Source organism: Silene latifolia, chromosome 10, assembly GCF_048544455.1.
Source record: "Silene latifolia isolate original U9 population chromosome 10, ASM4854445v1, whole genome shotgun sequence".
In the NCBI taxonomy this organism is placed as follows: Eukaryota; Viridiplantae; Streptophyta; class Magnoliopsida; order Caryophyllales; family Caryophyllaceae; genus Silene; species Silene latifolia.
Genome location: NC_133535.1, coordinates 27,141,456 through 27,153,778, shown reverse-complemented (window position 1 = coordinate 27,153,778; position 12,323 = coordinate 27,141,456). Strand labels below are relative to the sequence as shown.

At 37.7% G+C, this 12,323-nt stretch overlaps 2 protein-coding genes across 3 annotated transcripts; one reads left to right on the top strand and one right to left on the bottom strand.

Annotated features, from left to right (window-relative positions):
• Positions 1-1,690: 1,690 nt before the first annotated feature.
• On the bottom strand, positions 1,691-2,566 carry LOC141607339 (uncharacterized). The gene is made up of 2 exons (XM_074426694.1): positions 2,224-2,566; positions 1,691-2,055 (listed from the first exon to the last, which is right to left on the bottom strand). The coding sequence occupies exons 1-2, from the start codon at positions 2,564-2,566 to the stop codon at positions 1,691-1,693; spliced, it is 708 nt and encodes a 235-aa protein (XP_074282795.1).
• A 2,321-nt stretch (positions 2,567-4,887) lies between these two features.
• LOC141605420 (uncharacterized) lies at positions 4,888-12,048 on the top strand. Of its 2 annotated transcripts, none has more exons than XM_074424176.1 (2): positions 4,888-5,161; positions 8,725-12,048. In XM_074424176.1, the coding sequence occupies exon 2, from the start codon at positions 9,589-9,591 to the stop codon at positions 10,033-10,035; it is 447 nt and encodes a 148-aa protein (XP_074280277.1). In that variant the 5' UTR covers positions 4,888-5,161; positions 8,725-9,588; the 3' UTR covers positions 10,036-12,048. The 2 variants fall into 2 exon arrangements, with proteins under 2 accessions (XP_074280277.1, XP_074280276.1); XM_074424175.1 differs by having other exon boundaries at positions 8,722-12,048.
• Positions 12,049-12,323: the final 275 nt, after the last annotated feature.

Below are 12,323 nucleotides of genomic sequence, written 5' to 3'. Positions count from 1 at the left end.
CTTTAATCGAAGTGGGTGGTGGATCTGGAGAGCCTGAAAGTCCTTGCACAAAGTACTTAAATCGATTTTTGAAGCGCATGGCTGATAAGCGTCCTAAAATGCCTGAGAAAACAACCGAGTATGTTGAAAAAGCGGTGGTTGATTCTCCATCACCAAAGACTGTGAAATTCAATTTCGTTTGTTGATAGATTCTTATCTAAGCGATAATTACTTCAAGGTGTTGGTATATTTCCTTACTCATTAACTTTTTTTTGTATTTTTATTTTATTTATTCGTATATTATTTCAACAATTTATTGAACTGCAGGGTTAACTGCTGTTAAGATATTTTGTTAGGATTTTTTGTACGATTTTTAGTAGGTATGCTTGTCTGAACTGAAAAATTACCTGTTTGGTTTGTTTGTTTGTTAGGATATTCTGTTAAATTGAAAATTGTTGTATGCCGAGGATTTTGTCTGTTAAAATTGAAAAATTGAAATTGTTGTATTGTCTTTGGGTTGTTAAAATTGAAATCTCAAAGCATTTTTGTCTGTTTGGCTGTATTGAAATCTAAAATTGCTGTATTGAAATTGCTGTATTGAAATCTAAAATGGCTGCACTGTATAGGTTATGGGTCAATATAAACCTGTCTTTCTTCATGTCCTTCTTAGCTTAGTGATGTTCTTTGTTTTAATTTCTGTCTGGTTTTGTCTGTTTGGTTTTGTCTGTCTGTCTATTTTTTTTGTTTTAATTTCTGAGGATTCAAGGCTTAGTTTGTTACTGTCATTGTTGCTCTGTGATGAAGTAGCCTTAATGGTTTGAGAGCTATGCATGGTTTTTGGTGGAGTCTAGTTAAGTGGCCAATATTGTTTAGTTGTTCAGCCACCACATTATAAATGAATGAATGGGTGTGTGTGTGTGTGTCTAACCATTTAAATAGGAGTACTTTGAGAGCTCAATGATTACTCTACCTTCATGGTTTGAGGGCTGGTTTAGTACTCTTGTTGAATGGAGATGACATGGTCTACCTTCATTGTTTCTGTGTAGGAGGCTTTACAACTTCAAACAACTCAATGATGAGGCCACTTTGGCCTGAGAGTTGTTTAAACCAGACAAGCTCTATGATGATTATACCTTAATGGTTTGAGAGCTATACATGGTTTTTGGTGGAGTTGAATGGAGGAAGTATATGTACTTTTTATTGCCAATTACTTACAAGTATTTTTGCCGCCACATATTATATTAATGAAAGGGTGTGTGTGCTTAATCATGGTAACTGCAGTATGATAACTCAATGATGACTATACGTTATTGGTTTGAGAGATTATTTTGGATGTCAATACTGTATTTTGCTTGTTGAGCATGGTCTACCTTCATTTTGTTAAATTTCGGAGGCAAGAATATTTGGGACAACTCAATGATGAGGGCAAACGTAGCCTGAGAGTTAGTCTATGCATTTTGCAACTGTACTTTGCATTTCACATTTTGTATGCATAAAACTAAACTGAACTTTGCATTTCACATTTTGTATGCATAAAACTGAACTGAACTTTGCATTTCACATTTTGTATGCATAAAACAGAACTGAACTTTGCATTTCACATTCCATTACATTTCAAAATGAAGTTTAATTGTCATTTGAGTAGGTTTTTTCAAATGAACTTTAAACTTAACATTACATTGAAGGATTCAAGTGAACATTAAACTAACCATTACATTCCATTTAGTTGATCAACTATACCTTCAACATTGTAACTTAGTTCGTTCATAAGATATTCTAACCCTTCTGTTTTACCAATACCTTGTAAATAATCAATGCATTCCCTAACCAACTCCACATTGACCTCTAAATTCCTTGGTAACATACCAATGGCAACCAGATGCCCCTTCCCCATATGTGGAAGAGAGAAATTGTTATGACCCTTGCATTTCATAATCTCAACCATTACTGCTTGTAATGATAGGAATATATTATTCAGTTTACTTGGACTATAATCAATAAATGCTTGCATTACCTCATTAACTAAATCATCCACTGTCTTTATTGCATGTTTTTTTTTGTAATGGCTGTAAAGCTCTGAAATAACCTAAGTCATTACAGTTGAGGTCTGGGGAGTTAGGTGGCTGAAAAACCAACTCAATGTGAAATCCATCTGAGTTTGCAGCTGCCATAAACTTAGGATCATCATTCTTGATATGAGGCCTTGCATTGTCTTGCTGTATATATATATGTGTTTGTTTAAACCTTCTGGCCAAACCCTCTTAATTGCTGGAATGACTTGTTGTATTAAGCATTCTTTGATGACCACTTTTGTGATAGACTCAATTGGCTTAGTCTCTAAAGTACCCCTAGGCCTATTTCTGCTTGCCCTAGCTGCCGGTACTTGGTTTGTGAATGGAAACATGCCTATTTTACCATCAAATAGACATTCCCCATCAGCTGAATATATTGGCATGCTGACTGCACACATGAACATCACTTTTGTGATGTACCTCTTTGATTGGCAGCTTCTATATGGCAGCTCCTCCCCCTCCACAACATATGCTTTTTCGTTGTCATCTGTGACGAAGAACCACTTCTCATCCATATGTATTGTGTTGCTCATTTCAGTAAATAAGATTTCAGTTAGTGGCACATTATTGAGATCAAAGAATTCCTGAATTACTTGCTTGACAACTAATTACCTAAGCGAATAAAGTAGCCTTTGATCCTTATGTAAGTCTGTGAGTTTAGGATGCAATGGGCTTGAATGAGGTTTAAGTAAACCCTCTTTCACCCATGAATGGACAGTTCCAACTGAAACTCCACAGTTTTCTGAAACTTTGATCATGGTATCTCTTAGAGAATGATCTAGTGACTTTATGTGCTCAATGTTTGGTAGGATTCTTTTCCTATTTTTGTTTCCTATCCTACCACTTTTTACATCTAACTTCTCACCTACTAACCTTGGTTTTTTGGCTAGTCTCCATATGTTAGATATGCTTCTATCACTCAAAGTGTACCTTGCAGCTACCTCTTTGATGGTGCCACGAGAAAGCTTACCATTTTGCGACTTTTCGAGCAAGTAAATGGCGATTTTGTCCGCCGATCTTCGTCATGCATTTGAAGCCCATTTTCTTTGTATTTTTATGTTTGTAATTTAATGTTATGGACTGTAATAATTTTTGGACTGTAAGGTTTTTTTTGGTTGTGTTGTAATTTAATGGAGAGAGAATGTAATTTAAGCTACCATTTGTTGTAAATAATGGTGAAGTAGTACTCTTATATTGCTGGAGTTCTCCTTGATTTTGGTAAATTAGAGTTGACAGGGAGTGGAGGGAAAATGTAAAGGGAAGTTTTGGTGGGGGTTTTGAAATGTTGAACAATTTGGTGGGAAGATTATCCCATAATCAAATCAGTTTAAGAGCCCCACTTTATTATTTAATAAAGTAATATACACAATCCCAAATGTACTTCTATTGTTTATTTATTTTGTCTTAATAGCTGTGCAAAACTCCAATTGGTAGAATGGAGTTGAATGGAGGAAGTATTTCCTAAAAAAAACGTAATTTATTTTCGCAGTACACTTTTTACTCATCTCAGTACTTTTTTATTACTAATTTCCATTTGATACCCCTGAGAGAAAGACTAATGTACTACATCAAAGAAAAGGAAAAAAACGTACTATAGTATCCATAATACAACCTACCAACCACCACTCCCTTTCACCCCACCGGCCACCACCAAATCCAACCACCAGGCACCATCGCAGCCGCCAGCCATCCATTCGACCGTCGTCGACAATCCCCGTCGCCTGTAAACAATCCTTTTCGTGACTCTTCATTCTCTCAAAGTCGCCTCACCCGACATCGACGACGACTGACAAAGCTTCTTGTCCCTCTTTGACAATAGTCTTCCTAATATAGATGGGTTATGCTCATTCATGGACATGATTTACTCAATCATGGACATGAATGACCATTATACCCTTGTCAAACCACTCAAATTACTCACTCCAAAACCACCGCCATCCACCAGCAACGTCCACCACAGCCATATCGGCCCCCTTCAGTACCGCCGCACCACCTCCGACCCCACAGCAAACCTGCACGCTACAACAACATCGTCTCCCTGCCGTCCCTGAATCCCTTCCCGTCGCATCCCTAAGACTGGCCGGAGTCAAGGCTTCCGCACGACCGCACCACACCATCACTACAGCCTCCTCCTGAACGCCGGCAACTATAAACGGCGCCCTCGCCTCCTGAACGCCGGCAGTAACTTTAATTTGTTGTCACAAGTACTGCCTCCCTACTGCTCTTCTCCCTCGCCACCTGCCACAATTCCCTTCCTGGGTTCTCTAATTTTAATAACATTTTACGAAATTCTACAAACCCTAATTTCTTTAGCCTTAACTAATTAAATTTCCCTAATTTAATATTGTTCATGCATAATGGAGTAAATTTGGTATTTTTACTTAATCAACATGAAGGATAATCATCTATAATTGAATCGAATTTGATGAGTTTTGGAAGGAAGAGAAGTGGAGTGAATTTGATATTTTTTTTAGAAGGACAAGGTAAGGAAAAATAATGACAAAAAGTACATGAATGAGTAAAAGTTGTACATAAATGAGCAATGACGATATAGATCACTTGAATTACTAAATCATTCAACTATGTACCACCGAACAAATTAAACAAAAAACTTAGAAGAGATTGATAAAATTAGAAACACAATTGATTAGAAAAAGCATGAGAAAACATAGAATTATGAAAAGTATCATGAATTCATGGTCTCCCGTATAAATAACATCATAACACAATTAGTAATTGGTGATTCTGATTTAGTTGGTCAATATCGACATCCGCACTGATAATATAGATGGTGAGGCAAAGTTGTAGGACAATGATATTTGACAATGGTGGTTTTAGATGAGATGGAGAAAAGAGAGGGAAATGAGATAGAAAAATGAGACGGGTAAAATTGTCATAAATGTACTACGATGAGTAAAATAAGTACTGCGAAAATAAACACCCAACAAAAATTGATAAAGATATCTATATAAGGAAAACGTAAACAATCAAATACAACATCCTAAAATAGGAATATGTATGTAAACAACCCATGGAAGCCAGAAGTATTTGAGATGAAGCAGAAGAGAGTGTATAAAAACCCTCTCCTTTAACCTTGTACTTTGGAACTGGTATGTTTTCTTTGCTCAATTCATTCCCGTTTTTATTTGTATGAAATCTCGATTAATCATTCATATTCTCTTATAAATTGGTTTATTTTGCATTTTCTGAGGTTGATGATTTCATCTTCATTCTTGTGTACTTCAAGTCTTCAATTATGAGGCTGTGACGCTCATTTTCCCTTGTATTTCACTGGACAATTAGTCTCCTGCTCTCCTTTACGGCCATTTTACGCTAATATTGTATAAAACGGATCTATCTACCCGAATTATGACCCACTTCAACCGGTATATTATTGTGTAAGGCTGCCTTACGGAGGAATTTGCGTTTGCCGGGTCTCTTGGCCTTGAATGAGTGCCCTATATCAACCTGCTATTGCTCATAGTGATATCGTCTTACTGGCACCATTTACTGAATAAACTCATGATTTCATATTGATTACCACTCATTTGTTTGAAACACATTAAAGCTCTAATGCCTGTCTTGCCCCAATTTTTGTCACTTTGAAATTGAGCATTCTTATGATGTGCTGGTTTTACTCTTACCCATTTTCTATGAAGATATTTGGGTTCGAATGATCGCCATGTCATTGTTCGTCATAAGATGTTAGGCATTGCATTTTGATGGGTTCCTTTCTGTTTAACTACCTCTTGATGAACATTTTGTCTTCTAAAGCAATGATGTTTGCATAGGCCATAGAGTACAAAGGAGGATTTCGTGCACGATTCTTGTTGCTTAGCTTATAACAACAATCCATCTTGGAGTCATCGATTAGCAGTTTGTTGATAGATAAGCCTCTTTTGCTCTCTGAAACCAATTTGTAACTTTTATGTCAATTACTTGAAGGCGTTAAGGGTGCTCCCCTCTCTATAAATTCTAGATCAGTATCTAGGTTGTATGTTCGTTATATTGTTTTATGATGAAAATTGAAAAGAGAAGGAAAAGATAACATTCGATATAATTGGGATGTGACTTTGACGGATGATGGATTCATCAATAAGATCAAATACTCCGTACTTTTGTATTAACGGTGATTTTGGGCTTTGTTTGGGGCTTGTATTTTCTTTCCAATAGAGAAAGATATAAACTTTATCCCCTTTTCGCCAGGTTTCATTACATTTGTTGTGGATTTTTGCATCTTGGTTATACCAAGGTGAATTTTTGACTTCAAGCTTTGGTCTATGGATATTTCCTTTATGTTTTTCGTTTGTCATTTTAAGCTCCATCCAGTTGTTGATTTTTGTTTGTTAAATGAACTTCACTGCGACAGTATCTTATGAGAAAGCTTGAGGTTTTTTTTCCACCAATTTTGACTATACCACAACACGAGTCGCACAGTTGATTGATTGTATTCAGAGCCCCATTGTTGTTTCTATATAAGTTCATTTGATTAGTTCAATCATATTGTTCAATGTTCTAAAAACTGGGTTTCTCCTTAAATTGAAATTTCAGGTGAATTGAAATATGTCCTTTAGTTGCACAAGTATGTAGAGTTGTAAAGTAGGGATCCTGGAGATGGAAGTTGTTGGGATATTAAATTTTTAGTTTGTTTGGTAAGTGAAGGGAATTGAATAGCTCATTCAAGTTATTTCAATTATAAATCTTGATGCATATTTGAATTAGGCATTTAGGCTAGCAATACTAAAGCCATTTTTACTTAATTGAAGGCCGAATTGGCCATTATAGTTCATATGAACTATGTTCTAGTGAATCCCTCTCCATATTTGGATTCACTGCATTTATCAAAATTTCCCCACAGCTATTTTCAGAAAGCTAGTGAATCCAATCAAATGGAAGGAGTATAATTTTAGTGGCAAATCAAGTCTCTGATTCTATTGTTACTGTAGCTCTCCCCTTTACTATGAAAATATTAGAGCTGCCACTGTTTTTCATTATATATGATCTTTATCATCTCTATGACTCTTGCGCTTTGTTTATTGTTGTTGAACTTTAGGATACCAAACTATGTTCCTCTTTTCAAAGGAAATCTTTTATGAGTATGTCTAGGTGTGGTGGGTGAATTTGCAACCCCGATCCCTCAGTAATCACTCTCTCTATCGCCTGTTTTGCTAAGTAGAAGAAAATCGTGTTCAGAAAATATGTTAGTTGGCTAGTAAGTAGTAAGCGTTGCAAATATCTTATTTGTTTCACGACTTTCAATGCAAATTTTCATTATTATATTTAGATGTTAGAGTGGAATGGCTTGTTAATCTGACTGCACTTTTTTCTTGTGAAGTAGCTCATTCGGGTGCAAATTTCATCTTGAGTCATTTGGAAAAATAGACCCCCATCCCCTAATAAGAGGTAGAGTTGCATCCATTCGACTCCCATTACCTTGCAATTTGTGGATCCCTTGAGGCAATGCGGTATTATTGTTATTGTATCTCTAGACAGGGGTATTTTCTGTTTCTAATGAGGGATCTTCTGGTGGTTGTGTGTTGCAATATCCACTTATCCAGAAGGATGGAGGAATATTTCATTTTAAGAGTCCCACCTTCTGTTGCTGAAATGGCATGCGAAAATCTAAATCAATGATCAACACTGGTCACTGGTGATCTTTTTCTTGATGCTAAGAAATATTCTTGTGTATGTGTTTTAGGATTACTGTTATGGGTCTAGCCTGATAGAATGGTGTTTGATCTATTTCTATTTTCTACAATGCCCATAAAAGCTTGGAGTACACGGTCTCTCTAGTTCGTAGTTGTTGGCACTATTTATTGCTTTATATAATATTTATAAGCCATAAAAGCATATTGTAAGATAACAAGACATATCATCGTGTCCCTAAGAAACTAGATAGAATATAGACATGGCTAACCCCTCCGATGAAAGATGTTCGGCGTATGTCGTAGATTTTAGATTTAGATTCGCCTATCATTTATAGCGAATTCGTATATGAGATGGTCTTATGACAAGATTTTTAGGCGACTAACCCACAATGTGCGGTAGTTGTATGTTGATTTTATTTTTTAGCGGGTTAATGGATATATGTCAGATGAGACCATCTCCTAGCTTAGTTTAAAAAGGCATGCCTCGGGCGCGCTTAAGCCTGAGTCTCTGTAAGGGACTGGCAGACACCTTGGTGTGCATGAAGTGCGCCTTTGAAAAAAGGCCACCAACTAGCGAGATGCACTACAATGCAATTTTTATATTTCTTCTAATAGCTCTTTTATTATTTATTTTTATCACATTATCCCCAGCTCTTGCTCATTTGCATGCGACCCTTTGATATTTAAATTTTAAACTAATGTATTTTGCACAAGATTTTATTTTTCAAATACAAATTAGTTTGTAAAAACAGTGCACCTCGTGACAATAAAGTGCGCGCCTTGAGTCTTATCTCCATGGTCCTCGTCGCCTTGGTGCATGTCGTGCTTTTTATATAAACACAGTCTCCTAGGAGACTAAATGTCAAAATATATAGGCAAAGATTAGAAGATCATCTACACTGTTGTTTTTTCGTTTGTTTTCAGTATGCTATTTCTATATTAAGTCTCAGAGCATCTCTTAGCCATCCTTAATTGTTTGTTCTGTTTTAGAGTTTTAATTGCCTTTTCTGCTTTTGAGCCAGAAGTGGTGCAGCATGTGGAAAATCTCTTGAACATTATGCCAGAAGTGGTGCAGCATGTGGAATATGATACTGTGATTTCTACTCCTGTTGCTCCATCATTGAATGCTTTTATTGACCGGGCTCTGGATTTGTCGGGGTTAAAATCTCCTGGTTTAAGTTCTCAAATTACTGATAATTCTGGGTAATTAAATTTTAATCAATCGGAGTCTAATACTACTCATGAATTCATGATCCTAATTCTACAAAAGGGGATCTGGGAAATATCGGGGGTACTAAAAGGGATCTTGGAAATATCAGGGGTACTAAAAGCAACAAACCTACTTATAGAGAGCAGTTCTTGGCGAAGTCTAAGGTGGGAATGGAATTGCATAAGGTCATGGATTCTCTCTGATGAAGTTTGCACAGAGGTTTCAGACATTCAGGGTGAAATCGTTTATTGGTCTTTGACTTTGGTGGATCAATTTCTTGGTGGTAAGCCTAGACTGGCTCAAATGGAGGGTTTTGTGGCGAAGTTCTGGAATCATGTGACAAAACCAAAGGTACTTTACTTCAATAAGGGATAGTTTTACTTCTGTTTTCATTCCAAGGAGGATCTTAAAAAATTATACGGGGTTGATGTTGGAGTCTAAGTGGTTGTATGCTGATCCTGAAGAAATGGTGTCCTACTTTTGGGCAAGAACTTGATAATGTGTCTCGAGTGCCCGTTTGGGTTCTCCTCCCAGACTTGGATCCTATCTTCTGGTCTGCTGCTGGGCTTAGCAAAATAGCCAGTAAATTGGGTACCCCTTTATATGCTGATCCTGTTACTACCTCTCATAAGGAGAGGCTGGCTTTTGCTAGGTACTGACTGAGGTAGATCTGGCGATTATGCTTCCTGAACATATATTGTTACGTACCCCTTTTGCTGGACCTGGTATGCAGAAGCTAGATTATGAATGGGGTGGGCATGAACAGCAGCACTGCAGATTATTAAACTCAGTGTTGAGGAAACAACAGGAAAAGAAAGCAGTTGACTCTGATATTCCTGTTGGCGATGTGGTGGAATCTAAGGCCATAAATCCTCACTCTGTATCTTCCTCTCAGGCTGGGGTGACTAACTGGTGGGTGTCCTCTGGATCCGAGTATGGTGGGTCTACTGCCCAGCACCCAGCTCAGGATAAGGAGGGCAACTTGTGGAAAGTTAGTCCGGATGCTTTGGAGGTGCAGGGGTATGGTGGGAAGGGCTCCCAGCACCCTGCCCCTGCTCTTTCTGAAGTTATCCAAGATGCTGAGAATGGAGAAACAGGTTGCTGTCTCTACTGTAGTCATGGATGATAATGTCCATTTGAAATTCACTAAAGTGTTTATGAAGAAAGTTAGTAAATACAAGCCAAAAATGAACATCCTACCTATACCTGTGGCCCTGTGGGCTTGTCAGGTTTTAATGTTTTAGTGGAACAAGATGTTGGGGATCGAGGTGATGATCCACCCTTATTATCTTCATGATTACCAGTTCTTGGCATAATTGCCTCAACAAAAGGACATAAAGGATTTCTTTAGGAGATCTCAGGTGAATATATTGGGGATCATGGAAACCATAAAAAGGTCAAGAAGGCTGGTAGGGTTATTAAGAATAATTTTTCAGGGTTTTTCTATTTTGAATAATTACCAATTCCACTACAATGGGAGAATTTGAGTTATTTGGAAGCTTTCGAGTCTGAGAGTAATTCTTTTAACCATGAGCAGTCAGTGGATTCATCTCCACATTACTTCTGCTAATGGTTCTAGTTTTCTGATGACTTTTATTTATGAGGCTAATGAAGGAATTGCTAGAAAAAAAGTCTGAGATTTTATGGCTCAGGTTGCTCAGTCTAATGCTTTGCCTTGGTGACTTCAATTGTGTTAGAAGGGTGGAGGAAATATTCAGTAACACCGCCCCTTTTCTCATGGAGATTGATGACTTTTAACAATGGAATCCTTACTGTTGGGTTACATGATCTGATGATCTTAGTACAACTGACGGTCACTTTTATGTTGACTAACAAGCATGAGGAGGCTGCTCGGAAATGGATTAAGTTGGAAGTCTTTGGTTTCCCTGAAAAGTATGATCAAAGTGGACTTCAACTACTGCTCAATATTCCGTTAAAATCAATGGTTCTTCTGTGGTTTTTTTTTCAAGGAAAGTGTGGCCTTAGGCACAGGGACCCCCTTTCCCCTCTTCTCTTTGTGCTTTGTATGGAGGGGCTATCTAGGATGTTTAGAAGATTGGATTAAGTTTTCATCCTAAATGGGGTTATCAACGTAATGCATCAAGTGGAACAGATTTGTAGGCAGTTTCTTTGGGGATATTCTCAAGGGGGAAGGAGGATGGTTTTTCCTCAAATGGGATAAGATGTGTAGGAAGAGCGTTGAAGGAGGACTTGACATTAGAGAAATTCTTAGTTGGAACAAAAAACTCTTGTTGAAATGGTTTTGGCACTTTATAAATTCATCAATCTCCATCTGGAAGTCCTGGTGTAATGCTTACCTAGTTAAAAGCAATGACTGCTGGAACCTGATTGCTAGGCCTGCTACCTCGGGCACTTGGAAAGCTATTTTAGGGGTTCGAGATGATTTAATCTTCAGAACTGGTAACATCTATGCAGCTAAGGAGCTACTAAGTTCCTGTTACAAGAATGGTAAGCCACTCCGTACTCCTCTGTGCAATATTTTTAGAGGCTATTTCCCTTCACCTACTCGGGATAAAGGGTTGGCGGAGCCTGATTTCTTCCCAGGCATGCTTTTATTGCTAAACTTGCTGCTTGGAATGGGTTAGGCAATGTGGACAACATCTGTAGCCGAGGAATGATACTAGTCAATAGAGCTACTTGTGCCAGAGTGCTATGGAATCAGTAAGGATCCTTTTCTTCCAATGTTCCTATTGGCAGGGAGTCAGACATAGAGGGTTGAGCCTCATGCATGAACTAAATAAGATGGGTATGAACAAAGGGGGAGAATGGAGGAAAATATGGGCGAGATGTGCACTTGCAGAGTTGCAGCTACAATATATTTTCTTTGGTAGGAATGAAATCAAAGGATTTTTACTTCTCTCTGTCGAAGTTCTGATTTACTTGTGCCTGTCGAAGTTCCGATCTGCTCACCTCCCAAATCAAATTTGTTGTTAGCTCTAGAATCTATTTTTGGTCTAATGTAGGGTATCTGCGGAATTAGTTAGTGCCTTAGCCATGATGGGAGGCTTGCGTTTTGCTTTTCATTGGTGCTACTCGTGTAAGATGAATCTTTCCTATTTCTCTAATGGAAATCTTACCTTCTTACGAAAAAAGAGTCGAGATATCTTTTTTCATCTAATCTTAGTCATGTTATGTGGTAATTTCTATTTGGCCATGATTGTCTATGATTTTAGTGTGTTTAAGCATTAGCCTGCAAACACGTACACTTAGTAAACCAGCTCTTTTATGAGGGTGACATTCTCTGACTCAGGAAGACCGAAGACATATCTGGAGTCTAATTACTCTCGAAGTGTTTGAATACAAGAACCCGGAATTACTATTTCACAGTTTAATCAACCGACCCAATCCGTATGGGTCGTTGGGACTCGGTGCACATTTAGCTGTGTATTTTCA

Coding starts and splice junctions, on each gene's coding strand:
- LOC141607339 (XM_074426694.1), bottom strand. CDS start 2,566: ATGGATGAGAAGTGGTTCTTCGTCACAGATGACAACGAAAAAGCATAT. Junction 2,056..2,223: donor TAAGAGGGTTTGGCCAGAAG/GTTTAAACAAAC, acceptor AGGTTATTTCAG/AGCTTTACAGCCATTACAAA.
- LOC141605420 (XM_074424176.1), top strand. CDS start 9,589: ATGCTTCCTGAACATATATTGTTACGTACCCCTTTTGCTGGACCTGGT.